The 27,734-nt window shown below is 34.3% G+C and overlaps 1 protein-coding gene across 1 annotated transcript in view; it reads left to right on the top strand.

The window, feature by feature from the left end:
• Window positions 1–27,734, top strand: part of LOC128664316 (collagen alpha-1(VII) chain-like) — a 913,939-nt gene that overhangs the window by 832,946 nt on the left and 53,259 nt on the right. The window contains exon 97 of the mRNA XM_053719156.1: window positions 14,839–14,887. Within this exon, the coding sequence (XP_053575131.1) occupies window positions 14,839–14,887 (49 nt within the window). The remainder of the gene's footprint in view (window positions 1–14,838; window positions 14,888–27,734) is intronic.

Raw genomic sequence — 27,734 nt, 5'->3', positions numbered from 1 at the left:
TGTAGATATATGTGTGTGTGTGTAACTATATGTGTAGGTATATGTGTGTGTGTGTGTGTGTGTAATTATATGTGTAGGTATATGTGTGTGTTTAATTATATGTGTAGGTATATGTGTGTGTGTTATTATATGTGTAGGTATATGTGTGTTTGTGTGTCTGTAATTATATGTGTAGGTATATGTGTGTGTGTAATTATATGTGTGTGTTTGTGTGTGTAATTATATGTGTAGGTATATGTGTGTGTAATTAAATTTGTAGGTATATGTGTGTGTTTGTGTGTAATTATATGTGTAGCTATATGTGTGTGTGTGTGTGTGTGTGTGTGTGTGTGTGTGTGTGTAATTATAAGTGTAGGTATATGTGTGTGTGTAATTATATGTGTAGGTATATGTGTGTAATTATATGTGTAGGTATATGTCTGTGTAATAATATGTGTAGGTATATTTGTGTGCAATTATATGTGTAGGAATATGTGTGTGTTTGTGTGTGTAATTATATGTGTAGGTATATGTGTGTGTGTACTTATATGTGTAGGTATATGTGTGTGTGTAATTATATGTGTAGGCATATGTGTGTGTTTGTGTGTGTAATTATATCTGTAGGTATATGTGTGTGTTATTATATGTGTACGTATATGTGTGTGTAATTATATCTGTAGGTATATGTGTGTGTTTGTGTGTGTAATTATATGTATAGGTAGATGTGTGTGTGTGTAATTATATGTGTAGGTATATGTGTGTGTGTGTGTTATTATATATGTAGGTATATATGTGTGTGTAATTATACGTGTAGGTATATGTGTGGGTAATTATACCGTGTATGTATATGCGTGTGTGTAATTGTATGTGTAGATATATGTGTGTGTAATTATATGTATAGGTATATGTTTGGGTGTAATTATATGTCTAGGTATTTCTGTGTGTGTAATTATATGTGTAGGTATATGTGTGTGTAATTTTATGTGTAGGTATATGTGTGTGTAATTATATGTGTAGGTATATGTGTGTGTGTAATTGTATGTGTAGATATATGTGTGTATAATTATATGTGTAGGTATATGTTTGTGTGTAATTATATGTGTAGGTATATGCGTGTGTATGTGTGTGTAATTATATGTGTAGGTATATTTGTGTGTGTAATTATATGTGTAGGTATATGTGTGTGTGTAATTATATGTGTAGGTATATGTGTAGGTATATGCAAGTATTAGTGTTTGTAATTATATGTGTAGGTATATATGTGTGTGTAATTATATGTAAAGGTATATGTGTGTGTGTAATTATATGTGTAGGTATATATGTGTGTGTAATTATATGTGTAGGTATAAGTATGTGTGTAATTATACGTGTAGGTATATGTATGTGGAATTATATGTGTAGGTATATGTCTGTGTGGAATTATATGTGTAGATATATGTGTGTGTGTAAATATATGTGTAGGTATATGTGTGTGGAATTATAAGTGTAGATATATGTGTGTGTGTGTGTAATTATATGTGTAGGTATATGTGTGTGTTTAATTATATGTGTAGGTATATGTGTGTGTGTTATTATATGTGTAGGTATATGTGTGTTTGTGTGTCTGTAATTATATGTGTAGGTATATGTGTGTGTAATTATATGTGTGTGTTTGTGTTTGTAATTATATGTGTAGGTATATGTGTGTGTAATTAAATTTGTAGGTATATGTGTGTGTTTGTGTGTAATTATATGTGTGTGTGTGTGTGTGTTTAATTATATGTGTAGGTATATGTGTGTAATTATATGTGTAGGTATATGTCTGTGTAATAATATGTGTAGGTATATGTGTGTGCAATTATATGTGTAGGAATATGTGTGTGTTTGTGTGTGTAATTATATGTGTAGGTATATGTGTGTGTGTGTACTTATATGTGTAGGTATAAGTGTGTGTGTAATTATATGTGTAGGTATATGTGTGTGTGTAATTATATGTGTAGGCATATGTGTGTGTTTGTGTGTGTAATTATATCTGTAGGTATATGTGTGTGTTATTATATGTGTACGTATATGTGTGTGTGTGTGTGTGTGTGTGTGTAATTATATCTGTAGGTTTATGTGTGTGTTTGTTTGTGTAATTATATGTATAGGTAGATGTGTGTGTGTAATTATATGTGTAGGTATATATGTGTGTGTAATTATACGTGTAGGTATATGTGTGGGTAATTATACTGTGTATGTATATGCGTGTGTGTAATTGTATGTGTAGATATATGTGTGTGTAATTATATGTATAGGTATATGTTTGGGTGTAATTATATGTCTAGGTATTTGTGTGTGTGTAATTATATGTGTAGGTATATGTGTGTGTAATTATATGTGTAGTATATGTGTGTGTGTAATTGTATGTGTAGATATATGTGTGTATAATTATATGTGTAGGTATATGTTTGTGTGTAATTATATGTGTAGGTATATGCATGTGTTTGTGTGTGTAATTATATGTGTAGGTATATGTTTGTGTGTAATTATATGTGTAGGTATATGCATGTGTTTGTGTGTGTAATTATATGTGTAGGTATATGTGTGTGTAATTATATGTGTAGGTATATATGTGTGTGTAATTATATGTGTAGGTATATGTGTGTGTGTAATTATATGTGTAGGTATATGTGTGTGTAATTATATGTGTAGGTATATGTGAGTGTTAGTGTGTGTAATTATATGTGTAGGTATATATGTGTGTGTAATTATATATAAAGGTAAATGTGTGTGTGTAATTATATGTGTAGGTATATATGTGTGTGTAATTATATGTGTAGGTATAAGTATGTGTGTAATTATATGTGTAGGTACATGTCTGTGTGGAATTATATGTGTAGATATATGTGTGTGTGTAAATATATGTATAGGTATATGTGTGTGGAATTATATGTGTAGGTATATGTGTGTGTGTGTAACTATATGTGTAGGTATATGTGTAATTATATGTGTAGGTATATGTGTGTATAATTATATGTGTGTGTGTGTGTGTAATAATATGTGTTGATATGTGTGTGTGTAATTATATGTGTAGGTATATGTGTGTGTTTGTGTGTGTGTAATTATAGGTGTAGGTATATGTGTGTGTGTAATTATATATGTAGGTATATATGTGTTTGTATTTATATGTGTAAGTATATATTTGTGTGTAATTATATGTGTTGATATGTGTGTGTGTTATTATACAGGGAGTGCAGAATTATTAGGCAAGTTGTATTTTTGAGGATTAATTTTATTATTGAACAACAACCATGTTCTCAATGAACCCAAAAAACTCATTAATATCAAAGCTGAGTATTTTTGGAAGTAGTTTTTAGTTTGTTTTTAGTTTTAGCTATTTTAGGGGGATATCTGTGTGTGCAGGTGACTATTACTGTGCATAATTATTAGGCAACTTAACAAAAAACAAATATATACCCATTTCAATTATTTATTTTTACCAGTGAAACCAATATAACATCTCAACTTTCACAAATATACATTTCTGACATTCAAAAACAAAACAAAAACAAATCAGTGACCAATATAGCCACCTTTCTTTGCAAGGACACTCAAAAGCCTGCCATCCATGGATTCTGTCAGTGTTTTGATCTGTTCACCATCAACATTGCGTGCAGCAGCAACCACAGCCTCCCAGACACTGTTCAGAGAGATGTACTGTTTTCCCTCCTTGTAAATCTCACATTTGATGATGGACCACAGGTTCTCAATGGGGTTCAGATCAGGTGAACAAGGAGGCCATGTCATTAGATTTTCTTCTTTTATACCCTTTCTTGCCAGCCACGCTGTGGAGTACTTGGACACGTGTGATGGAGCATTGTCCTGCATGAAAATCATGTTTTTCTTGAAGGATGCAGACTTCTTCCTGTACCACTGCTTGAAGAAGGTGTCTTCCAGAAACTGGCAGTAGGACTGGGAGTTGAGTTTGACTCCATCCTCAACCCGAAAAGGCCCCACAAGCTCATCTTTGATGATACCAGCCCAAACCAGTACTCCACCTCCACCTTGCTGGCGTCAGAGTCGGAATGGAGCTCTCTGCCCTTTAACAATCCAGCCACGGGCCCATCCATCTGGCCCATCAAGACTCACTCTCATTTCATCAGTCCATAAAACCTTAGAAAAATCAGTCTTGGGATATTTCTTGGCCCAGTCTTGACGTTTCAGCTTGTGTGTCTTGTTCAGTGGTGGTCGTCTTTCAGCCTTTCTTACCTTGGCCATGTCTCTGAGTTTTGCACACCTTGTGCTTTTGGGCACTCCAGTGATGTTGCAGCTCTGAAATATGGCCAAACTGGTGGCAAGTGGCATCTTGGCAGCTGCACGCTTGATTTTTCTCAGTTCATGGGCAGTTATATTGCGCCTTGGTTTTTCCACACGCTTCTTGCGACCCTGTTGACTATTTTGAATGAAACGCTTGATTGTTCGATGATCACGCTTCAGAAGCTTTGCAATTTTAAGAGTGCTGCATCCCTCTGCAAGATATCTCACTATTTGTGACTTTTTTGAGCCTGTCAAGTCCTTCTTTTGACCCATTTTGCCAAAGGAAAGGAAGTTGCCTAATAATTATGCACACCTGATATAGGGTGTTGATGTCATTAGACCACACCCCTTCTCATTACAGAGATGCACATCACCTAATATGCTTAATTGGTAGTAGGCTTTCGAGCCTATACAGCTTGGAGTAAGACAACATGCATAAAGAGGATGATGTGGTCAAAATACTAATTTGCCTAATAATTCTGCACTCCCTGTATATGTAGGTATATGTGTGTGTTTGTGTGTCTGTAATTATATGTGTAGGTATATGTGTGTGTAATTATATGTGTAGGTATATGTGTGTGTAATTATATATGTGTGTTTGTGTGTGTGTAATTATATGTTTAGGTATATGTGTGTGTAATTAAATTTGTAGGTATATGTGTGTGTTTGTGTGTGTGTGTGTGTAATTATATGTGTAGGTATATGTGTGTGTAATTATATGTCTAGGTATATGTGTGTGCAATTATATGTGTAGGAAGGAATATGTGTGTGTTTGTGTGTGTAATTATATGTGTAGATATATGTGTGTGTGTAAATATATGTGTAGGTATATGTGTGTGGAATTATATGTGTAGGTATATGTGTGTGTGTATGTGTAACTATATGTGTAGGTAGGTATATGTGTTTGTGTAATTATATGTGTAGGTATATGTGTGTGTTTGTGTGTGTAATTATATGTGTATGTATATGTGTGTGTGTGTGTGTGTGTGTGTAATTATATGTGTGTGTAATTATATGTGTAGGTATATATGTGTGTGTAATTATATGTGTAAGTATATATTTGTGTGTAATTATATGTGTAGGTATATGTGTGTGTTTGTGTTTAATTATATGTGTATGTATATGTGTGTGTTTGTGTGTGTGTGTGTGTAATTATAGGTGTAGGTATATATGTGTGTGTAATTATATGTGTAAGTATATATTTGTGTGTAATTATATGTTTAGGTATATGTGTGTGTGTTATATGTGTAGATATATGTGTGTGTAATTATATATGTGTGTTTGTGTGTGTAATTATAAGTGTAGGTATATGTGTGTGTAATTAAATTTGTAGGTATATCTGTGTGTTTGTGTAATTATATGTTTAGGTATATGTGTGAGTGTGTGTGTGTAATTATATGTGTAGGTATATGCGTGTAATTATATGTATAGGTATATGTGTGTGCAATTATATGTGTAGGAATATGTGTGTGTTTGTGTGTGTAATTATATGTGTAGGTATATGTGTGTGTGTGCAATTATATGTGTAGGTATAAGTGTGTGTGTAATTATATGTGTAGGTTTATATGTGTGTGTAGGTATATGTGTGTGTGTAATTATATGTGTAGGTTTATATGTGTGTGTAGGTATATGTGTGTGTGTAATTATATGTGTAGGTATATATGTGTGTGTAATTATATGTGTAGGTATATGTGTGTGTGTAATTATATATGTAGGTATATATGTGTGTGTAATTATATATGTAGGTATATGTGTGTGTGTAATTATATGTGTAGGTATATATAGGTATATATGTGTGTGTGTAATTATATGTGTAGGTATATGTGTGTGTGTAATTATATATGTAGGTATATGTGTGTGTGTGTAATTATGTGTGTAGGCATATGTGTGTGTAATTATATGTGTAGGTATATGTGTGTGTGTAATTATGTGTGTGTATAGGTGTGTGTAATTATACGTGTGTGTAATTATATGTGTAGATATATGTGTGTGTAATTATATGTGTAGGTATATGCGTGTGTTTGTGTGTGTGTAATTATATGTGTAGGTATATGTGTGTGTAATTATATGTGTAGGTATATATGTGTGCATGTGTGTAATTATATGTGTATGTATGTGTGTAATTATTTGTGTATGTATATATGTGTGTGTAATTATATGTGTAGGTATATGTGTATGTAGGTATATGTGTGTGTGTGTAATTATGTGTGTAGGCATATGTGTGTGTAATTATATGTGTAGGTATATGTGTGTGTTTGTGTGTGTAGGTATATGTGTGTGTGTAATTATGTGTGTAGGCATATGTGTGTGTAATTATATGTGTAGGTATATGTGTGTGTGTAATTATAGGTGTGTGTAATTATATGTGTAGGTATATGTGTGTGTGTAATTATATGTGTAGGTATATGTGTGTGTGTAATTACATGTGTAGGTATATGTGTGTATTTAATTATATGTGTAGGTATATGTGTGTGTAATTATATGTGTAGGTATATGTGTGTGTGCAATTAAATGTATAGTTATATGTGTGTGTAATTATATGTGTAGGTATATGTGTGTGTGTAATTATAGGTGTGTGTAATTATATGTGTAGGTATATGTGTGTGTGCAATTAAATGTATAGTTATATGTGTGTGTAATTATATGTGTAGGTATATGTGTGTAATTATATGTGTAGGTATATGTGTGTTTAATAATATGTGTAGGTATATGTGTGTGTTTGTGTGTGTAATTATACGTGTAGGTATATGTTTGTGTATTTGTAGCTATATATGTTTGTGTAATTATATGTGTAGGTAAATGTGTGTAATTATATGTGTAGGTATATGTGTGTGTAATTATATGTGTAGGTATATGTGTTTGTGTAATTATATGTGTAGGTATATGTCTGTGTGTAATTATTTGTTTAGGTATATGTATGTGTGTGTAAATATATGTGTAGGTATATGTGTGTGTTTAATTATATGTGTAGGTATATGTGTGTGTAATTTCTTGTGTAAGTTTATGTGTGTGTAATTATATGTGTAGGTATATGTGTGTGTGTGTGTAATTATATTTGTAGGTATATGTGTGTGTTTGTGTGTTTAATTATATGTTTAGGTATATGTGTGTGTAATTATATGTGTATCTATGTGTGTAATTATTTGTGTAGGTATATATGTGTGTGTAAATATATGTGTAGGTATATGTGTGTGTGTAATTATATGTGTAGGTATATGTGTGTGTTTGTGTGTGTAATTATATGTGTAGGTATATGTGTGTGTAATTATATGTGTAGGTATATGTGTGTGTGTGTGTAATTATGTGTGTATGTATGTGTGTAATTATTTGTGTAGGTTTATATGTGTGTGTAATTATATGTGTAGGTATATGTGTGTGTGTAATTATATGTCTAGGTATATTTATGTGTGTAATTATATGTGTGTGTGTAATTATATGTGTAGGTATATATGTGTGTGTAATTATATGTGTATGTATATGCCTGTGTGTAATTGTATGTGTAGGTATATGTGTGTAATTATATGTGTAGGTATATGTGTGTGTAATTATATGTGTAGGTATATATGTGTGTGAGTAATTATATTTGTAGGTATATGTGTGTGTTTGTGTGTGTAATTATATGTGTAGGTATGTGTGTGTGTGTGTAATTATATTTGTAGGTATATGTGTGTGTTTGTGTGTGTAATTATATGTGTAGGTATATGTGTGTGTAATTATATGTGTAGGCATATGTGTGTGTGTGTAATTATATGTGTATGTATGTGTGTAATTATTTGTGTAGGTATATATGTGTGTGTAATTTCATGTGTAGGTTTATGTGTGTGTAATTAGATGTGTAGGTATATGTGTGTGTGTAATTATATTTGTAGGTATATGTGTGTGTTTGTGTGTGCAATTATATGTGTAGGTATATATGTGTGTGTAATTATATGTGTAGGTATATGTGTGTGTGTAATTATATGTCTAGGTATATGTGTGTGTGTGTGTGTAATTATATGTGTGTGTGTAACTATATGTGTAGGTATATATGTGTGTGTAATTATATGTGTATGTATATGCGTGTGTGTAATTGTATGTGTAGGTATGTGTGTGTGTAATTATATGTGTGTGTATAATTATATATGTAGGTATATGTGTGCGTAATTATATGTGTAGGTATATGTGTAATTATATGTGTATGTATATGTGTGTGTACAATTATATATGTAGGTTTATGTGTGTGTGTGTAATTATATGTGTAGGTATATGTGTGTAATTATATGTGTAAGTATATATGTGTGTGTGTAATTATATGTGTAGGCATATGTATGTGTAATTATTTGTGTAGGTATATGTGTGTGTTTGTGTGTCTGTGTGTAATTATATGTGTAGGTATATGTGTGTGTGTGTAATGATATGTGTAGGTATATGTTTGTGTGTAATTATATGTGTGTGTGTAATTATATGTGTAGGTATATGTGTGTGTATGTGTGTAATTATATGTATGTCTAATTATATGTGTAGGTATAGTTGTGTGTGTAATTATATGTATAGTTATATATGTGTGTGTAATTATATGTGTAGGTATATGTGTGTGTGTAATTATATGTGTAGGTATATGTGTGTGTGTAATTATATTTGTAGGTATATGTTTGTGTGTAATTATATGTGTAGGTATATGTGTCTGTGTAATTAAATGTGTAGGTATATGCGTGTGTGTAATTATATGTGTCGGTATATGTGTGTGTTTGTGTAATTATATGTCTAGGTATATGTGTGTGTAATTATATGTGTAGGTATATGTGTGTGTGTGTAATTATATTTGTAGGTATATGTGTGTGTGTGTGTGTGTGTGTAATTATATTTGTAGGTATATATGTGTGTGTGTGTGTGTGTGTAATTATATGTGTATGTGTGTAATTATTTGTGTAGGTATATATGTGTGTGTGTAATTTCATGTGTAGGTTTATGTGTGTGTAATTATATGTGTAGGTATATGTGTGTGTGTGTGTAATTATATTTGTAGGTATATGTGTGTGTTTGTGTGTGTAATTATATGTGTAGGTATATGTGTGTGTAATTATATGTGTAGGAATATATGTGTGTGTGTGTGTGTGTGTGTGTGTGAGTGTGTGTGTAATTATATGTGTATGTATGTGTGTAATTATTTGTGTAGGTATATGTGTGTGTGTGTGTAATCATATTTGTAGGTATATGTGTGTAATTATATGTCTAGGTATGTGTGTGTGTAATTATATGTGTAGGAATATGTGTGTGTGTGTGTGAGTGTGTGTGTAATTATATGTGTATGTATGTGTGTAATTATTTGTGTAGGTATATATGTGTGTGTGTGTAATTATATGTGTAGTGTGTAATTATATGTGTAGGTATATGTGTGTGTGTAATTGTATGTGTAGGTATATGTGTGTGTAGTTATATGTGTAGGTATATGTGTGTGTGTAATTATATATGTAGGTATATGTGTGTGTAATTATATGTTTAGGTATATGTGTGTGTTTGTGTGTGTAATTATATGTGTATGTATATGTGTGTGCACAATTATATATATATAGGTTTATGTGTGTGTGTGTGATTATATGTGTAGGTATATGTGTGTGTGTGTAATTATATGTGTAGATATGTGTGTGTAATTATATGTGTAAGTATATATATGTGTGTGTGTGTGTGTGTGTGTGTAATTATATGTGTAGGTATATATATATGTGTGTAATTATATGTGTGGGTATATGTGTATGTGTAGGCATATGTGTGTGTAATTATTTGTGTAGGTATATGTGTGTGTGTTTGTAATTATATGTGTAGGTATATGTGTGTGTTTGTGTGTGTAATTATATGTGTAGGTATATGTGTGTGTGTAATGATATGTGTAGGTATATGTTTGTGTGTAATTATATGTGTGTGTGTAATTATATGTGTAGGTATATGTGTGTGTATGTGTGTAATTATATGTGTGTTTAATTATATGTATAGTTATATATGTGTGTGTAATTATATGTGTAGGTATATGTGTGTGTAATTATATGTGTAGGTATATGTGTGTGTGTGTGTAATTATGTGTGTATGTATGTGTGTAATTATTTGTGTAGGTTTATATGTGTGTGTAATTATATGTGTAGGTATATGTGTGTGTGTAATTATATGTCTAGGTATATTTATGCGTGTAATTATATGTGTGTGTGTAATTATATGTGTAGGTATATATGTGTGTGTAATTATATGTGTATGTATATGCCTGTGTGTAATTGTATGTGTAGGTATATGTGTGTAATTATATGTGTAGGTATATGTGTGTGTAATTATATGTGTAGGTATATATGTGTGTGAGTAATTATATTTGTAGGTATATGTGTGTGTTTGTGTGTGTAATTATATGTGTAGGTATGTGTGTGTGTGTGTGTGTAATTATATTTGTAGGCATATGTGTGTGTTTGTGTGTGTAATTATATGTGTAGGTATATGTGTGTGTAATTATATGTGTAGGCATATGTGTGTGTGTGTAATTATATGTGTATGTATGTGTGTAATTATTTGTGTAGGTATATATGTGTGTGTAATTTCATGTGTAGGTTTATGTGTGTGTAATTAGATGTGTAGGTATATGTGTGTGTGTAATTATATTTGTAGGTATATGTGTGTGTTTGTGTGTGTAATTATATGTGTAGGTATATATGTGTGTGTAATTATATGTGTAGGTATATGTGTGTGTGTAATTATATGTCTAGGTATATGTGTGTGTGTGTGTAACTATATGTGTAGGTATATATGTGTGTGTAATTATATGTGTATGTATATGCGTGTGTGTAATTGTATGTGTAGGTATGTGTGTGTGTAATTATATGTGTGTGTATAATTATATATGTAGGTATATGTGTGCGTAATTATATGTGTAGGTATATGTGTAATTATATGTGTATGTATATGTGTGTGTACAATTATATATGTAGGTTTATGTGTGTGTGTGTAATTATATGTGTAGGTATATGTGTGTAATTATATGTGTAAGTATATATGTGTGTGTGTAATTATATGTGTAGGCATATGTATGTGTAATTATTTGTGTAGGTATATGTGTGTGTTTGTGTGTCTGTGTGTAATTATATGTGTAGGTATATGTGTGTGTGTGCAATGATATGTGTAGGTATATGTTTGTGTGTAATTATATGTGTGTGTGTAATTATATGTGTAGGTATATGTGTGTGTATGTGTGTAATTATATGTATGTCTAATTATATGTGTAGGTATAGTTGTGTGTGTAATTATATGTATAGTTATATATGTGTGTGTAATTATATGTGTAGGTATATGTGTGTGTGTAATTATATGTGTAGGTATATGTGTGTGTGTAATTATATTTGTAGGTATATGTTTGTGTGTAATTATATGTGTAGGTATATGTGTCTGTGTAATTAAATGTGTAGGTATATGCGTGTGTGTAATTATATGTGTCGGTATATGTGTGTGTTTGTGTAATTATATGTCTAGGTATATGTGTGTGTAATTATATGTGTAGGGATATATGTGTGTGTGTAATTATATTTGTAGGTATATGTGTGTGTTTGTGTGTGTAATTATATGTGTAGGTATATGTGTGTGTGTGTAATTATATTTGTAGGTATATGTGTGTGTGTGTGTGTGTGTGTGTAATTATATTTGTAGGTATATATGTGTGTGTGTGTGTGTAATTATATGTGTATGTGTGTAATTATTTGTGTAGGTATATATGTGTGTGTGTAATTTCATGTGTAGGTTTATGTGTGTGTAATTATATGTGTAGGTATATGTGTGTGTGTGTGTAATTATATTTGTAGGTATATGTGTGTGTTTGTGTGTGTAATTATATGTGTAGGTATATGTGTGTGTAATTATATGTGTAGGAATATATGTGTGTGTGTGTGTGTGTGAGTGTGTGTGTAATTATATGTGTATGTATGTGTGTAATTATTTGTGTAGGTATATGTGTGTGTGTGTGTGTAATCATATTTGTAGGTATATGTGTGTAATTATATGTCTAGGTATGTGTGTGTGTAATTATATGTGTAGGAATATATGTGTGTGTGTGTGTGTGTGTGAGTGTGTGTGTAATTATATGTGTATGTATGTGTGTAATTATTTGTGTAGGTATATATGTGTGTGTAATTATATGTGTTGGTATATGTGTGTGTGTAATTATATGTCTAGGTATATGTGTGTGTGTGTAATTATATGTGTAGTGTGTAATTATATGTGTAGGTATATGTGTGTGTGTAATTGTATGTGTAGGTATATGTGTGTGTAGTTATATGTGTAGGTATATGTGTGTGTGTAATTATATATGTAGGTATATGTGTGTGTAATTATATGTTTAGGTATATGTGTGTGTTTGTGTGTGTAATTATATGTGTATGTATATGTGTGTGCACAATTATATATATATAGGTTTATGTGTGTGTGTGATTATATGTGTAGGTATATGTGTGTGTGTGTAATTATATGTGTAGATATGTGTGTGTAATTATATGTGTAAGTATATATATGTGTGTGTGTGTGTGTGTGTGTAATTATATGTGTAGGTATATATATATGTGTGTAATTATATGTGTGGGTATATGTGTATGTGTAGGCATATGTGTGTGTAATTATTTGTGTAGGTATATGTGTGTGTGTTTGTAATTATATGTGTAGGTATATGTGTGTGTTTGTGTGTGTAATTATATGTGTAGGTATATGTGTGTGTGTAATGATATGTGTAGGTATATGTTTGTGTGTAATTATATGTGTGTGTGTAATTATATGTGTAGGTATATGTGTGTGTATGTGTGTAATTATATGTGTGTTTAATTATATGTATAGTTATATATGTGTGTGTAATTATATGTGTAGGTATATGTGTGTGTAATTATATGTGTAGGTATATGTGTGTGTGTGTAATTTTATGTGTAGGTCTATGTAATTATATGTGTAGTTATAGGTGTGTAATTATATGTGTAGGTATATATGTGTGTAATTATATGCGCAGGTATATGTGTGTGTAATTTTATGTGTAGGTATATGTGTGTGTGTGTAATTATATGTGTAGGTATATGTGTTTGTGTAATTATATGTATAAGTATCTAATGTGAATTCTGAGGGTATCACATTTTAAAAGCAGCTGCAGGACTGATTGGGTGCAATCTGATGTGGGTATGTAGTTTGCGGCTGACGGAGGTGCTATAGGACACTGAAGGAGAGTTTTAAACGAGTGTTTTAGATAATTATCCTTTTATCCTTGTAATTATATGTGTAGGTATATGTGTGTGTGTAATTATATGTGTGTGTAATTATATGTGTAGGTATATGTGTGTGTAATTATATGTGTATGTATATGTGTGTGTAATTATATGTGTAGATATATTTGTGTGTGTAATTATATGTGTTGGTATATATGTGTGTAATTATATGTGTAGGTATATGTGTGTGTGCGTTTAATTATATGTGTAGGTCTATGTAATTATATGTGTAGGTATATGTGTGTAATTATAAGTGTAGGTATGTGTGTGTGTTTGTGTGTGTAATTATATGTGTAGGTATATGTGTGTGTGTAATTATATGTGTAGGTCTATGTAATTATATGTGTAGGTATTTGTGTGTGTGTAATTTTATGTGTAGATATATGTGTGTAATTATATGTGTAGGTATATGTGTGTATGTGCAATTATATGTGTAGGTTTATGTGTGTGTGTAATTATATGTGTGTTTTAGATAATTATCCTTTGATCCTTGTAATTATATGTGTAGGTATATGTGTGTGTGTAATTATATGTGTGTGTAATTATATGTGTAGGTATATGTGTGTGTAATTATATGTGTAGGTATATATGTGTGTGTAATTATATGTGTAGGTATATGTGTGTAATTATATGTGTAGGTATATATGTGTGTGTAATTTAATGTGTAGGTATATGTGTGTGTGTGTGTAATTATATGTGTAGGTATATGCATGTGTAATTATATGTGTAGGTATATGTGTGTGTGTAATTACATGTGTAGGTATATATGTGTGTGTAATTAATTATATGTGTAGGTATATGTGTGTGTGTAATTATATGTGTAGGTATATATGTGTGTGTAATTATATGTGTAGGTTTATGTGTGTGTGTGTGTGTGTGTAATTATGTGTGTAGGTATATGTGTGTGTGTAATTATATGTGTAGGTATATATGTGTGTGTGTAATTTTATGTGTAGGTATATGTGTGTGTGTAATTATATGTGTAAGTATTTTGCATCTAATGTGAATTCTGAGGGTATCACATTTTAAGAGCAGCTGCAGGGCCGGTTGGGGGCAATCTGATGTGGGTATGTAGTTTGTGGCTGACTGAGGTGCTATAGGGCACTGAAGGAGAGTTTTAAATGAGTGTTTTAGATAATTATACTTTTGATTTTGGTCCCCCCACCTAGAAAAACTTCTGTGGATTCCCATGGTTTCAGGGTCATGGGTTTTTGATGAGGTCTAATGAGGCCCCTCCTACAGCTAACACCCAGTTATATTTGTTTACAGAGGACCTTTGGTAACCCTTTATGTGCCTGACTTTATTAATTCAAGCCTTTTTTCTCTGTTGATGTAGGATCAAGAAGTTAAAGAACTCGTCAGAAATGAGATGAGTGACAAATGTGGTAAGTAAATTATCTCATGTTAACGGGCAGATTTATCTGTGGTTTCAAAAATGAAAGCAATTTGTGTGCAAGCACATCCATTAATAGATAGGCATGTTTCTTGATGAGTCGGCTGCATTAGGAGGTGCGTGAAATATACGTCCTTATGTGTCGTTTCCAGAATCTCTCCATGACTACAATGCTCAGGAATTTCAGTTATATCTCTGATAAAACAAATTTCTAGTTTGTACATTTCATACATACAACTGATTGTATGAGTTTGTGTTTATATCAAATATATATATATATATATATATATATATATATATATATATATATATATATATATATATATATATATATATATATACATACACACACTCATTGGCGCAGATTACAAGTGTTTTTTTTAACTGCAATCAAGTTACAAAATTAGCATGACCGGGTTAGTGCTGGTATTACAAGTTGAAAGTATAAAGTTAGCACGTGAGCGAAAGACAACTATTCACGTAAAAACAAATTAGTGTGACAACTCAATAGAAAATGACAAGTCTGATTTATGGTTTTTAAAATTACAATTCCCTTCTAAATTTCACACAATTTATTAGTTTTGTGCTGAGCTTTGCAACATTGTGAGGGGGAGTATTTTTATTATCATATAATGCTGTTGTGCACTGCTGACTACAGGATTATGGACATATGGGCATCTATTTATCAAGCTGTCAACCGCAAATACGCTGGAAATCCACAGCGTATTTGTGACGAGCCGGATTCGCCTTAGTTATTAAACCCTACAGACCGGCAAAAGTAGAATTTAGTGACGTAACATATGATCCGCCGGACTCATTCCGACAACGATCGATGCTTACGTCATTAGAGATGTTCACTTCTGAATGCAAATTCGGCACAATCTGACTACTTTTGCTAGTTATCAAATGTCTACCAGGTACGCTCTGCACTATTCCAGCCCAGCAGACCTGGTTTTCAATCCGCCGCCCTGGAAAGTCTGAAAGCAGCGAAAGCTCATGTTCGCTGCTGCCCGATATCCCATTGATTCCTATGGGAATGTTTACACCTAGCACCCTAACATGTACCCCGAGTCTAAACACCCCTAATATGCCCCCCCCCTACACCGCCGCCACCTAAATAAAAGTTATTAACCCTATCCCGCCGCTCCCAGACCCCGCCACAACGAAATAAACTTATTAACCCATTTCCTGACGCTCCCAGACCCGCAGCAACTAAAGAAACTTATTAACCCCTATCCCGTCGCTCCCGGACCCCGCCCCAACTAAATAAACTTATTAACCCCTAAACCGCCGCTCCCGGAGCCCACTGCCACCTACATTATACTTATTAACCCCTAATCTTCCGCCCCCTTCACCGCCGCCACCTACATTATATTTATTAACACCTAATCTGCCGCCCCCTACACCGCCGCCACTATATTAAATTTATTGACCCCTAAACCTAAGTCTAACCCTAACCATAACACGCCCTAACTTAAATATAATTTAAATAAATATAAATAAATATACCTAGTATTAAATAAATTATTCCTATTTAAAACTAAATACTTACCTGTAAAATAAACCCTAAGATAGCTACAATATAACTAATAGTTACAATAGTATCTATCTTAGTTTTTTTTTTTATTTTACAGGCAACTTTGTATTTATTTTAACTAGGTACAATAGTTATTAAATAGTTATTAACTATTTAATAACTGCCTAGTTAAAATAAATACAAATATACCTCTAAAATAAAACCTAACCTAAGTTACAATTACACCTAACACTACAGTATAATTAAATAAATTCCCTAAACTAAATACAATTAAATACAATTACATAAAATTATCTAATGTACAAAAAACAAACAAATACTAAATTACAGAAAATAATAAAATAATTAGAAGTTTTTTAAACTAATTACACCTAATCTAATACCCCTAAGAAATTAAAAAATGCCCCTCCAAAATAAACAGAGAAGAAGACAGATGCGCCACATGGCCTAATATTGTTTGATCCAAATAGGTGAACTATCAGATTGTATTGTATTCAACTCACAATCTAGGATGCACTCCAGTTAGTGCAATGGGAGCAGTCTGGGATCTATAACAGTCACCCAGCAGACCGAGCTCTCAAGGTGGAGATAGGAGATCTGTAGTGAAACACAAGGGAACACAGAGGTGCCTATATGGCCTAGTACTGTCTTATGCCAAGAGCAATGGTGTGTATGGTAAGATATATACTCACAAAGTGTAAAGCATCTCCTTTGATGCTAGTCAGACAGGAAGGGATCAATCAAGTCAGCCAACAGACTGTATCAGGGCTTCCACAGGAGGCAATCCGCAGAGGTCCAGTGGACCCAGTGAAAATCCAAATAAAACACAGTAGCAAGTGTTTGAGATAAAAAAGTGTAAAACTTTACTAACATAGATTAAGCCCTACCCTACACTAAATTACAAATAGCCCTTAAAAGGGCCTTTTGCGGGGCATTGCCCCAAAGTAATCTGCTCTTTTACCTGTAAAAAAAAAATTACAACCCCCCCAACATTAAAACCCTCCACCCACACTTGCATTCTATTGGCTGATTGGATCCGCCGATAGTATTGAACTTCAATCCTATTGGAAGATTGCATCCGCCAATATTAATTTTCCTACCTTAATTCCGATTGGCTGATAAAATTCTATCAGCCAATTGGAATTGAAGGGATGCCATCTTGGACGACGTCACTTAAAGGACCCGTCATTGTTGAAGAAGACTCTGGATGAAGAGGATGCTCCGCGTCGGATGTCTTGAAGATGGAGCCGCTCCGCGCCAGATGGATGAAGATAGAAGATGCCTTCTGGATGAAGACTTCTGCCCGTCTGGAGGACCACTTCGCCACGGCTTGGATGAAGACTTCTGCCCGTCTGGAGGACCACTTCTGCCCGCTTCGTTGAGGACTTCGGCCCGGTTGGGTGAAGACTTCTCAAGGTAGGGTGAACTTCAAGGGGTTAGTGTTTTAGTGTTTTTTAAGGGGGGATTGGGTGGGTTTTAGAGTAGGGTTGGTTTTGTGGGTGGTGGGTTTTAATGTTGGGGGGGGTTGTAATTTTTTTTACAGGTAAAAGAGCTGATTACTTTGGGGCAATGCCCCGCAAAAGCCCTTTTAAGAGCTATTTGTAATTTAGTGTAGGGTAGGGTTTATTTGGGGGGGGCTTTTTTATTTTGTTAGGGGGATTAGACTAGGTGTAATTAGTTTAAAAACTTGTAATTATTTTATTATTTTCTGTAATTTAGTTGTTGTTTTTTTTGTACTTTAGATAATTTTATGTAATTTTATTTAATTGTATTTAGTTTAGGGAATGTATTTAATTATAGTGTAGTGTTAGGTGTAATTGTAACTTAGGTTAGGTTTTATTTTACAGGTATATTTGTATTTATTTAACTAGGTAGTTAATAACTATTTAATAACTATTGTACCTAGTTAAAATAAATACAAAGTTGCCTGTAAAATAAAAAGAAATCCTAAGATAGCTACAATGTAACTATTAGTTATATTGTAGCTATCTCAGGGTTTATTTTACAGGTAAGAATTTAGTTTTAAATAGGAATAATTTATTTAATTATAGGAATATTTATTTATATTTATTTAAATTATATTTAAGTTAGGGCGTGTTAGGGTTAGGGTTAGACTTAGGTTTAGGGGTTAATAAATTTAATATAGTGCCGGCGGTGTAGGGGGCGGCAGATTAGGGGTTAATAAATATAATGTAGGTGGCGGCGGTGTAGGGGGGGCAGATTAGGGGTTAATAAGTATAATGTAGGTGGCGGCGGTGTAGGGGGCAGAAGATTAGGAGTTAATAAGTATACTGTAGGTGGCGGTGAGCTCCGTGAGCGGCGGTTTAGGGGTTAAACACTTTATTTTGTTGCAGCAGGGTCCGGGAGCGGCGGTTTAGGGGTTAAACACTTTATTTAGTTGCGGCGGGGTCCGGGAGCGGCGGTTTAGGGGGTAAAACAGTATAGTGTGGGTGCTTAGTGACAGGGTACCAAGAAAGCTGTAAAAAAGCCGAAGAGCAGCGAGATCGATGACTGTTAGTTAACAACAGACCGCTGCTCATCACCCCGTACTTGGTGCGCTGCGTTTTGACAGCTTTTTTGATAATTTTGGAGAACGTATTCAGGTCCGCGGCAGCGATGTTAGGCGATCTTAGGCGAGCGTATTGGTGCCATCGAATGCAGGTAAGTTGACAGCTTGATAAATAGATGCCATGGTCATGAATTCAAGTGAGATCAAGCAGTCATTTTATTAAAGGGACATTCTAGTCAAAATGGAACTTTGATGATTCAGATAGGGCATGTCATTTTAAACAACTTTCCACTTCACTTTTATTATCAAATTTGCTTTGTTCTCTTGGTATTCTTTGTTGAAAGCTCAACCTAGGTAGACTAATTTTCTAAGCCCTTGAAGGGCATGTGATAGTTTTTCACAGCTAGAGGGCGTTAGTTCATGTGTGCCATATAGATAACATTGTGCTCATGTCTGTGGATTTACCTATGAGAGGGCACTTATTAGCTAAAATGCAAGTCTGTCTAAAGCAGTTTTTCTCAACCTCGATCCTCAAGTACCCCCAACAGGCCAGGTTTTCATTATAGCTGAACTAGAGCACAGGTGAAATAATCAGCTGATCAGTAACCATGGTTACTAACCTGCTCTCACCCATCAGCTGATTATTTCACCTGTGCTCTAGTTCAGCTATAATGAAAACCTGGCCTGTTGGGGGTACTTAAGGAAAGAACTGAAATAAGGGGGCAGTCTACAAAGGTTTATATTGTATTAAAATAGCTGTGTTGGTTATGTAAAAATGGGGGATGGATAATAAAGGTATTATCTATCTTTTTAATCAATACAAATTCTGGAGTAGACTGTCCCTTTAATCTACGATAGTGAAATAATAAAGAAGCAGGTAATGTTTTATTTTTGCTTCTAACCTTATAAACAGTGCACAAATGAACATCAGAATATTACCTTTAATAGCATTTTATGCTGGTACTATATAGTTCCAGCATTGCATTTTAAATAATTTTCCAACATAGATATTTTTTTTTATTTTATTTTAAAGACGTTTACCTTATTTTTAACTCAGAGCAGATATGGATCCACTAAATATGGCATACGCACTGTCCATGAACTTAACTGTCACTCAAAAGGTAAACGCAGCCTTAAAGGGACACTAAACCCACATTTTTTCTTTCATGATTCAGATAGAGCATGCAATTTTAAGCAACTTTCTAATTTACTCCTATTATCAAATTTTCTTCCTTCTCTTGGTATCTTTATTTGAAATGCAAGAATGTAAGTTTAGATGCCGGCCCATTTTTGGTGAATAACCTGGGTTATTCTTGCTGATTGGTGGATAAATTCATCCACCAATAAAAAAGAGCTGTCCAGAGTCCTAAAACAAAAAAGAAGCTTAGATGCCTTCTTTTTCAAATAAAGATAGCAAGTGAACAAAGAAAAATTGATAATAGGAGTACATTAGAAAGTTGCTTAAAATTGCATGCTCTATCTGAATCACGAAACAAAAAATTTGGGTTCAGTGTCCCTTTAATAAAAACATACATTTTGCAAAATTATTTCAAATGTTATGATTATAATGTGTAGCTAGACTGTCCCTTTAAGACTTCATTTAAAATATGTTGTAATCCACCAGCCTGTGTATTGCTCTAATAACTGACTAAAAATCATACTTGTATAACGAACTTTAGCAATGACTCCTATCTCCATAGCAACTTAATAACTCGGACAATTTTATGAGTTTAATCTGATATTGTTTACAAAATATTCCAATTAGAAACACACTGTACATTAACATTTGTTATATTGTTGTATTGTGTGAGATAATTATGCAACAATAACTCTAATTACAGTAACTTAACAAGTGTCATTGAGAAATTCAGACAGCTGTTGCAGTTTCCTTATCTACAGTTCACATCAAGTCCTATCTAGTCTGATTATATCTCTGTACTATATTCATACTATCTCCTCTTTAGAGAGTTCCATTTTCAGATTGTCTCTTCTTTCGGGCTGTGTCTTCTTTAGGGTGACTATATTCAGACGCTCCCTTCTTTAGGCAGTTCCTTTATTCAACTGTTTCTTATTTAAGGAGTTTCTTATTCAGACTGTGTCTTCTTTAGAGAGTTCCATATTCAGACTGTGGGGCCCATTTATCAAGCTTCTATTGGAGCTTGAGGGCCCATCTTTCTGGCGAGTCTTCAGACTCCATAACCCTGTCTGCCTGCTCTGTGTAAGCGGACAGGAATCGCCACAATTCAACCCGATCGAGTACGATCGGGTTGATTGACACCCCCCTGCTGGCGGCCCATTGGCCGCGAATCTGCAGGGGGAGGCGTTGCACCAGCAGCTCTTGTGAGCTGCTGGTGCAATGCTGAATATGGATTGCTCTCCACATTCAGCGAGGTCTTGCGGACCTGATCCGCATAGGCCTCTGTGTCTTCTTTAGAGAGTTCCATATTCAGACTGTGTCTTCTTTAGAGAGTTCCATATTCAGACTGTGTCTTCTTTAGAGAGTTCCATATTCAGACTGTGTCTTCTTTAGAGAGTTCCATATTCAGACTGTGTCTTCTTTAGAGAGTTCCATATTCAGACTGTGTCTTCTTTAGAGAGTTCCATATTCAGACTGTGTCTTCTTTAGAGAGTTCCATATTCAGACTGTGTCTTCTTTATAGAGTTCCATATTCAGACTGTGTCTTCTTTAGAGAGTTCCATATTCAGACTGTGTCTTCTTTAGAGAGTTCCATATTCAGACTGTGTCTTCTTTAGAGAGTTCCATATTCAGACTGTGTCTTCTTTAGGCAGTCCCTTATTCACACTGTATTTCACTATGCAGACCCTACTCCAGAGTGTCCCTTCTAAAGAAAGCCAAGCACCTATTTCAGACGACACAAAAAGAGAGAAGCGCTCAAACCAGGGAACGAACAATAGCGTAAAAGCTTATTCTATGACTAGTTACCCCCTCAGGAGCAGCCTCTTTTTGCCCAACATGTGCCTTTCCCAGAGAGTAACTTTCCTACAGTATATCAGTCTGGTCCTGACTAAAAAGTACAGTCCAGCACCAAAATATCAGGAAATCCCTCTGAAGGAGACACAAGTTTCAGCCTAGTTTGGGTCTCATCAGTGAGGTGCAGCCATATGCCTCTAGGCACATCAGGCAATGGGTCCATGTCTGGTTTCCAGACACCTAAGGGTCATAATTTACATACACAAAAAAAGAGAAGAGCTCAAATCAGGTAACAAATAGCACAATAGCCTTTTCTATGGTTAGTTACCACGCCAGGAAGAGCCTCTTTTTGACCAGCATTTGCCTTTCCCAGTGAAGGCTGAAACAATCTTCTAGGGTTGTCAGGTTCCTCTGCCGGAGTAGGATTGCCTGGCTAGACCTTCCTTATTAGGCAGGATCAGACTGATATACTTTAGGAAAATTCTTCTCTGTGAAAGGATCAATTGGACTAAAATAGGCTGCTCCCAGTTGGTGACCCACTGAAGAACAAGCTACTGCGCCATTATTTGTTCTTGGTTGAGCACGTCTCTCTTTTTTTTTTTTTATATTCTTTTTTATTAACCAACAGAGGGTGACATTATGCAGTAATACAAATTCAGTTCATGGCAATATTTAAGGAGATGAAAAACAAAAAACACTTGTCCTCATCTTGAAGTTCAAATAATTTCAGCAGAAGAAAACAGAAGCAAGCTATGTAAAATAATATTTAACCCACAGTTTCTCCTACCTGTAAAAAAGCAAGTATTATCTTCTTTCAAGTCTAAAACTGAAAACAAAATCTTATTCCCTTAAGTCGCCCTGCGTTGGGATTTTCTATTTTTAATCGAAAAAAAAAAAAGTAAAAATAAAAATAATCAACCAAAATCTTAAAAAAAAAAAAAAAAAAAAAAAAAAAAAAAGGGATAAATCCCCTTCCCTGCTGCTCCCTCTACCAAATACCTAACAGGATCATTTCTGAATTTTGGAAAGGAAAGATTATATAATCTCTATCATTTTCGGGTAGTGATTTAATATATATTGCCCATTTATTAAAAAATTTCCTAATGTCCTCTTCGTTGTTAATGTCTGTGTCTTTTGTTCTAATAAGCATTGTTTCTTGAGGCAGTTTTGAATTTCCTGCACACTTGGTACCGAGCGCATTTTCCATTTTTTGCATATTAAATATCTAGTGGCTAAAATAGAGATAGATATCAATTTATCATTAGGATGATGTTTAATTAAATTGTCAATACATAGTATGATCTGAAATAAAGTAAAAGATATAGGTGGAATCTTCAATACCTTATTCAGCCAATATTCAAGTTTGTGCCAGGTATTTCTCACTTTTGGGCAAGACCAGAACATATGCACTATATTAGCAGCTGGGAGAGAACATTTCGGGCATTTGTCAAAACCCAGGTTGTGCACCTTAAAGCCCATCTCCGGAGTGAAGTATGCCCTGTGGAGCAGTTTAATATGTGCTTCGAGCCATGTGGCAGACAAGGTTATTTTAGCCACTTTTCCTATAGAAGGTTGCAGGATTTTTGAGTCGACCCTATTCTGTGGTAGAAATAGAGTCCATGTTTCAGCAATCCTTGACAGGTTACAGTTGCCCCTACTGCCAACCAATAATTGATAGGCCACAGCGATAGACATGTAATCAGCCTTCATAAGTATAAGCCAGTTTTCCACCTTGCCTAGTTTCCAACCCCAGCCCTCTTCTCTGACTATTTCAGCCAGGAAATAAGTAGGCAAAGAAGTCTTTATTAGGCAGAGTAAATTCTCTTTTCAGTGCTTCAAATGTTTTAATAATTTTCCTATCAGCATCTATCAGCAAGATCATTCTATTTAGCCCTTTCATATGCCATCTATTAAAAACCTCAGAATGTAAGCCAGGTTGGAATTTTGGATTCCCTATCAGGGGAAGGTAGTGTGAAGCCTTAAAGTTAATTGAAAGAATTTTTGCAATTTTCCACCATGCCCTGATAGGATTATAGATAACGTTTAATTTTTTAATTTCTAGGGGCAGCTCCTTAGGGGGTGAATGTATAAGGGATAAAGGATGGTATGGATCACATATATTAGCTTCCAGTTGGTTATTTAGAATGTAATCTTTAGACAGAATCCAACCCGCCACTATTCGCGCTAAAAAACTAAGATTGTATGCTCTAATGTCTGGGAGTGCTAAGCCCCCATAATCACGTGGAAGGGTAAGTTTATTAAGAGATATTCGTGCTCTTTTCCCTTGCCAGAGAAATTGTCTGATTAGGCCATTGATCATGCGTATATCTCTTTCAAAAAGGATTACTGGAATATTCTGCAGTATATATAGTAATTTCGGGAGGAGGATCATTTTGACCAATGCTATCCTTCCTGAGATTGAAAGTGGCAGACTTTGCCAAGTTCTAAGTTTTTCCTTAAATTGGTTAATAATTGGGGGAATGTTAAGCTCATATACCAAATCTGAGTTCGCAGGAATAATTATTCCTAGGTATTTAAATGATTCTTTTACTCTTTTAAATGGATTCTCCAAACATGAATCCTTACTCCTGCGGATCCAGAGGATTTCTGATTTAGATGCATTTATTTTATACCCTGAGAAGGTACCGAATTGGTCAATTATCTGCATCAGTTTTGGAATATTAACCTTGGTATTGGATAAATACAACAAGACATCATCTGCATACAAACCTATTTTCATCTCATGATTTAGGATCTTTATTCCCTCTAAACTTTGCCTTATCATAATGGCCAAGGGTTCAATGGCAATGTTAAACAAAAGTGGGGAGAGAGGGCAGCCCTGGCGCGTTCCTCTTTCAAGAGTTATTGATGGAGATATCATACCGTTAGTTATCAAGCTTGTAGCTGATCTTTTGTAAAGACTCTCTACGAATTGGGGGAATTTGCCCTTAATTCCAAATTTCAACAAAGATGTGTTAAGATGTTTAAATGTAACAGAGTCAAATGCTTTTTCTGCGTCAATGGACAGAATAGCGGTATCTGATGCCCCAGGGTCTTCCTCTCTCCCCACCAAGATCTTTTCGTAGTATTCCAAAGTAACCAATACCTCCCTAATTTTGGCCGAGGAGTTTCGTCCATTCATAAAGCCGGCTTGATCCGGATGAATCACTTTGGGCAGAATTAACTGTAGTCTAGATGCTAAGATAGACATTAAGATCTTGTAGTCTGAATTAAGTAGGGCTATTGGTCTATATGATTCTTTAAGCCTAGGATCTTTTCCTGCTTTAAGGATTAAGGTTGTGTGGGAGAAGGAAAATGAGGCTGAGACTGGTTTGCCTTTAATATAATATTCGTTATATAAGTTTGTTAAATATGGGGCACTTTCTTCAACTAGTATTTTGTAGAATTCGCTAGGTAGTCCATCCGGACCAGCCGCCTTATTAATCGGTGATTTAGAGATTGCCAACTTTACTTCTTGGACCGATATAGGAGCATTAAGGCCGATGATGCATTCATCAGTTAATGATGGGCTAACAATCTTATTCCAAAACTCTGCAGATTTATCTTGGTCATAACCCTTATCAGAATATACATTTTGATAATATTTCACTAATATAGTTGCAATCCTATCAGGATCTAAAATTCGCTTTGCCTTATCTAAGAGTTCTTCAATATACGGATATTTTTTTTCATTATTAACCAATCTAGACAACATCTTTCCAGATTTGTTCCCAAATCTGTAGAATTTAGCCTGAGTTTTTAGTTCTTTCTGCACTTGTTGAGTTAAGATAAATGTGTCCCTAGTTTCTTTGGCTCGCACATACTTAGCCCAGTTTGAGGCATTTTTATGCAGTAAGAATTTATTATACGAGTTAGATAGTGCCTTATTTATTTATTTTTCTCTTGTCTTTAATTTTTTAGTTAGAGCGATATTATAGGTTAATATTTCTCCTCTGAGAACCGCCTTGGCGGTATCCCAGAGTAGTTCTGGGCGTTCAATATATTCATGGTTGAACTGTATAAATTCCTCAAATTTTGACTTGAGATGAGTTTTAAATTTCATATCCGTTACTAAGTAATGTGGGAAAAAAAATCGCAAAGATTTAATTTGCGGCCGTTTCATCTGAATATGCAAAGAAATGGGGGCATGATCTGATATTGTCATGGGAAGGATTCTTGCTTGCACGGTTGTAGGCCCTATACGCTCATCTATAAGGAATAAGTCTATTCGTGAGAGGGTTTTATGTGCTTTTGAAAGACAAGTAAATTCCTGTACATCAGGGTTTTGAATACGCCATATATCCCGTAGTGCTAAATTTTGTTTTATTTTCTTGATCATTTTAAATTCTAAATTATCCTTTTTCTGTTTTTTCTATTTCATGGTTTCTCGAAGCCTGTCTAATGGACATTGCGGCGCCATATTAAAATCCCCACCAATAATGAGGTGTCCCTGACTATACAGTAATAATTTAGATTGTATTTTATTCCAAAATTCTATGTCAAGAGTATTAGGGCCATATATATTACATAGTGTAAAGGTATCATGGGCGAGTTTTATTTTTAACAGAACGAATCTTCCCTCCGGATCGGGCTCGCAGTGCACAACCTCGATCTGGGCTTTTTTCCCTATTAAGATAGCTACTCCCCTTTTTTTTACCAATACTTGGTGAAAAGAACACTTCTTTAACCCATGAGGTTTTGAGTTTAGAGGATTCCTCTGAGTTAAGGTGTGTTTCTTGGATTAACCCTATGTCCGTCTGGGACTTCATTAATTGTGTCAGTATAGCTTTTCGCTTAATAGGGGTAGAAATCCCTCCCACGTTCCATGATACAATTCTAAGTTTTTCTATTTTCTTGTAGTTTTAAACCTACTCTGCAGTGAAGCAGCAAGGAGGGAGAAGAAGAGAAAGAGGAAAAAAAAAAAAAAGGGGGGAAGAAGAAAAAAAAAAAAAAAGAAGGGGGACCACAGTGAGACCCCCAAAAGGAGGAGGGGGGGGAGCTCAGGCAATTTCCCTAAGTGCCCCATCTATCTCTAAATAAAGGAATTGTACCCATGATTAGGCCTACTCTGCCAGAGCTAACCCCTTTGGTACTGATAAGTCCAAAGTTGTAAAAAATTTCTCTGCTGCGTCAGCCTCCGCAAAAAAATATGTAACATCCTTCACTGTTACTTTAAGTTTAGCAGGAAAAATGATGGTGGCATCCAGGCCATGTTTAATAAATTTAGTGCACATTGGTGCCAGATCTTTCCTTTTTAAGGCTGTCTCAGCCGAGAAATCCTGAAAAATTTAAATTTTAGCACCATCAATAATAAGTGGCTGAGTTTTACGGAATTGTTGTAAAAATTTAAGTTTGTCTTGATAGTTAAGTAGTTTGGCAATTATAGGTCTAGGTCTGATAGAATTATTATTAGATGTACGGGGTGGACCAAGCCTGTGTGCCCTCTCTACCAGGACTTGACGGTGTGTCGCCGGAAATTTGAGAGCTTTAGTGAGAGTGTCCGAGATAAAGAGGACCAAGTCCCCATACTGGCTTTCTTCTGGGAGACCTATTATTCTAATGTTGTTCCTTCTACTATGATTTTCTAGGTCTTCCAGCCTAGATAAGGTTTTTTGAATACTTGTACTCATGTTTTCGAATTTAGAGCCATATGAGGTAGTGAGGTCCTCCAAATCAGACACTCTCTGCTGAGCCTCCTGTAACCTTACTGAAAATTGTCTAATTTCTTGTGTTAAAGCCGTTATATCTTGTTTAATTTCTGCTTTTAAAGCATCAAACTTGGGGGAGAGGGCCTCTGAGATACTGACAACCAAAGTCTGAATGTTCAATGCTTCAGGTGTAGCTATGTTTATCACGGTAGA

The sequence above is a fragment of the Bombina bombina genome, chromosome 6, assembly GCF_027579735.1.
Source record: "Bombina bombina isolate aBomBom1 chromosome 6, aBomBom1.pri, whole genome shotgun sequence".
Taxonomy (NCBI): domain Eukaryota; kingdom Metazoa; phylum Chordata; class Amphibia; order Anura; family Bombinatoridae; genus Bombina; species Bombina bombina.
The sequence above is the reverse complement of the archived record's forward strand: the minus strand, read 5'-3'. Positions and strand labels throughout refer to the sequence as shown.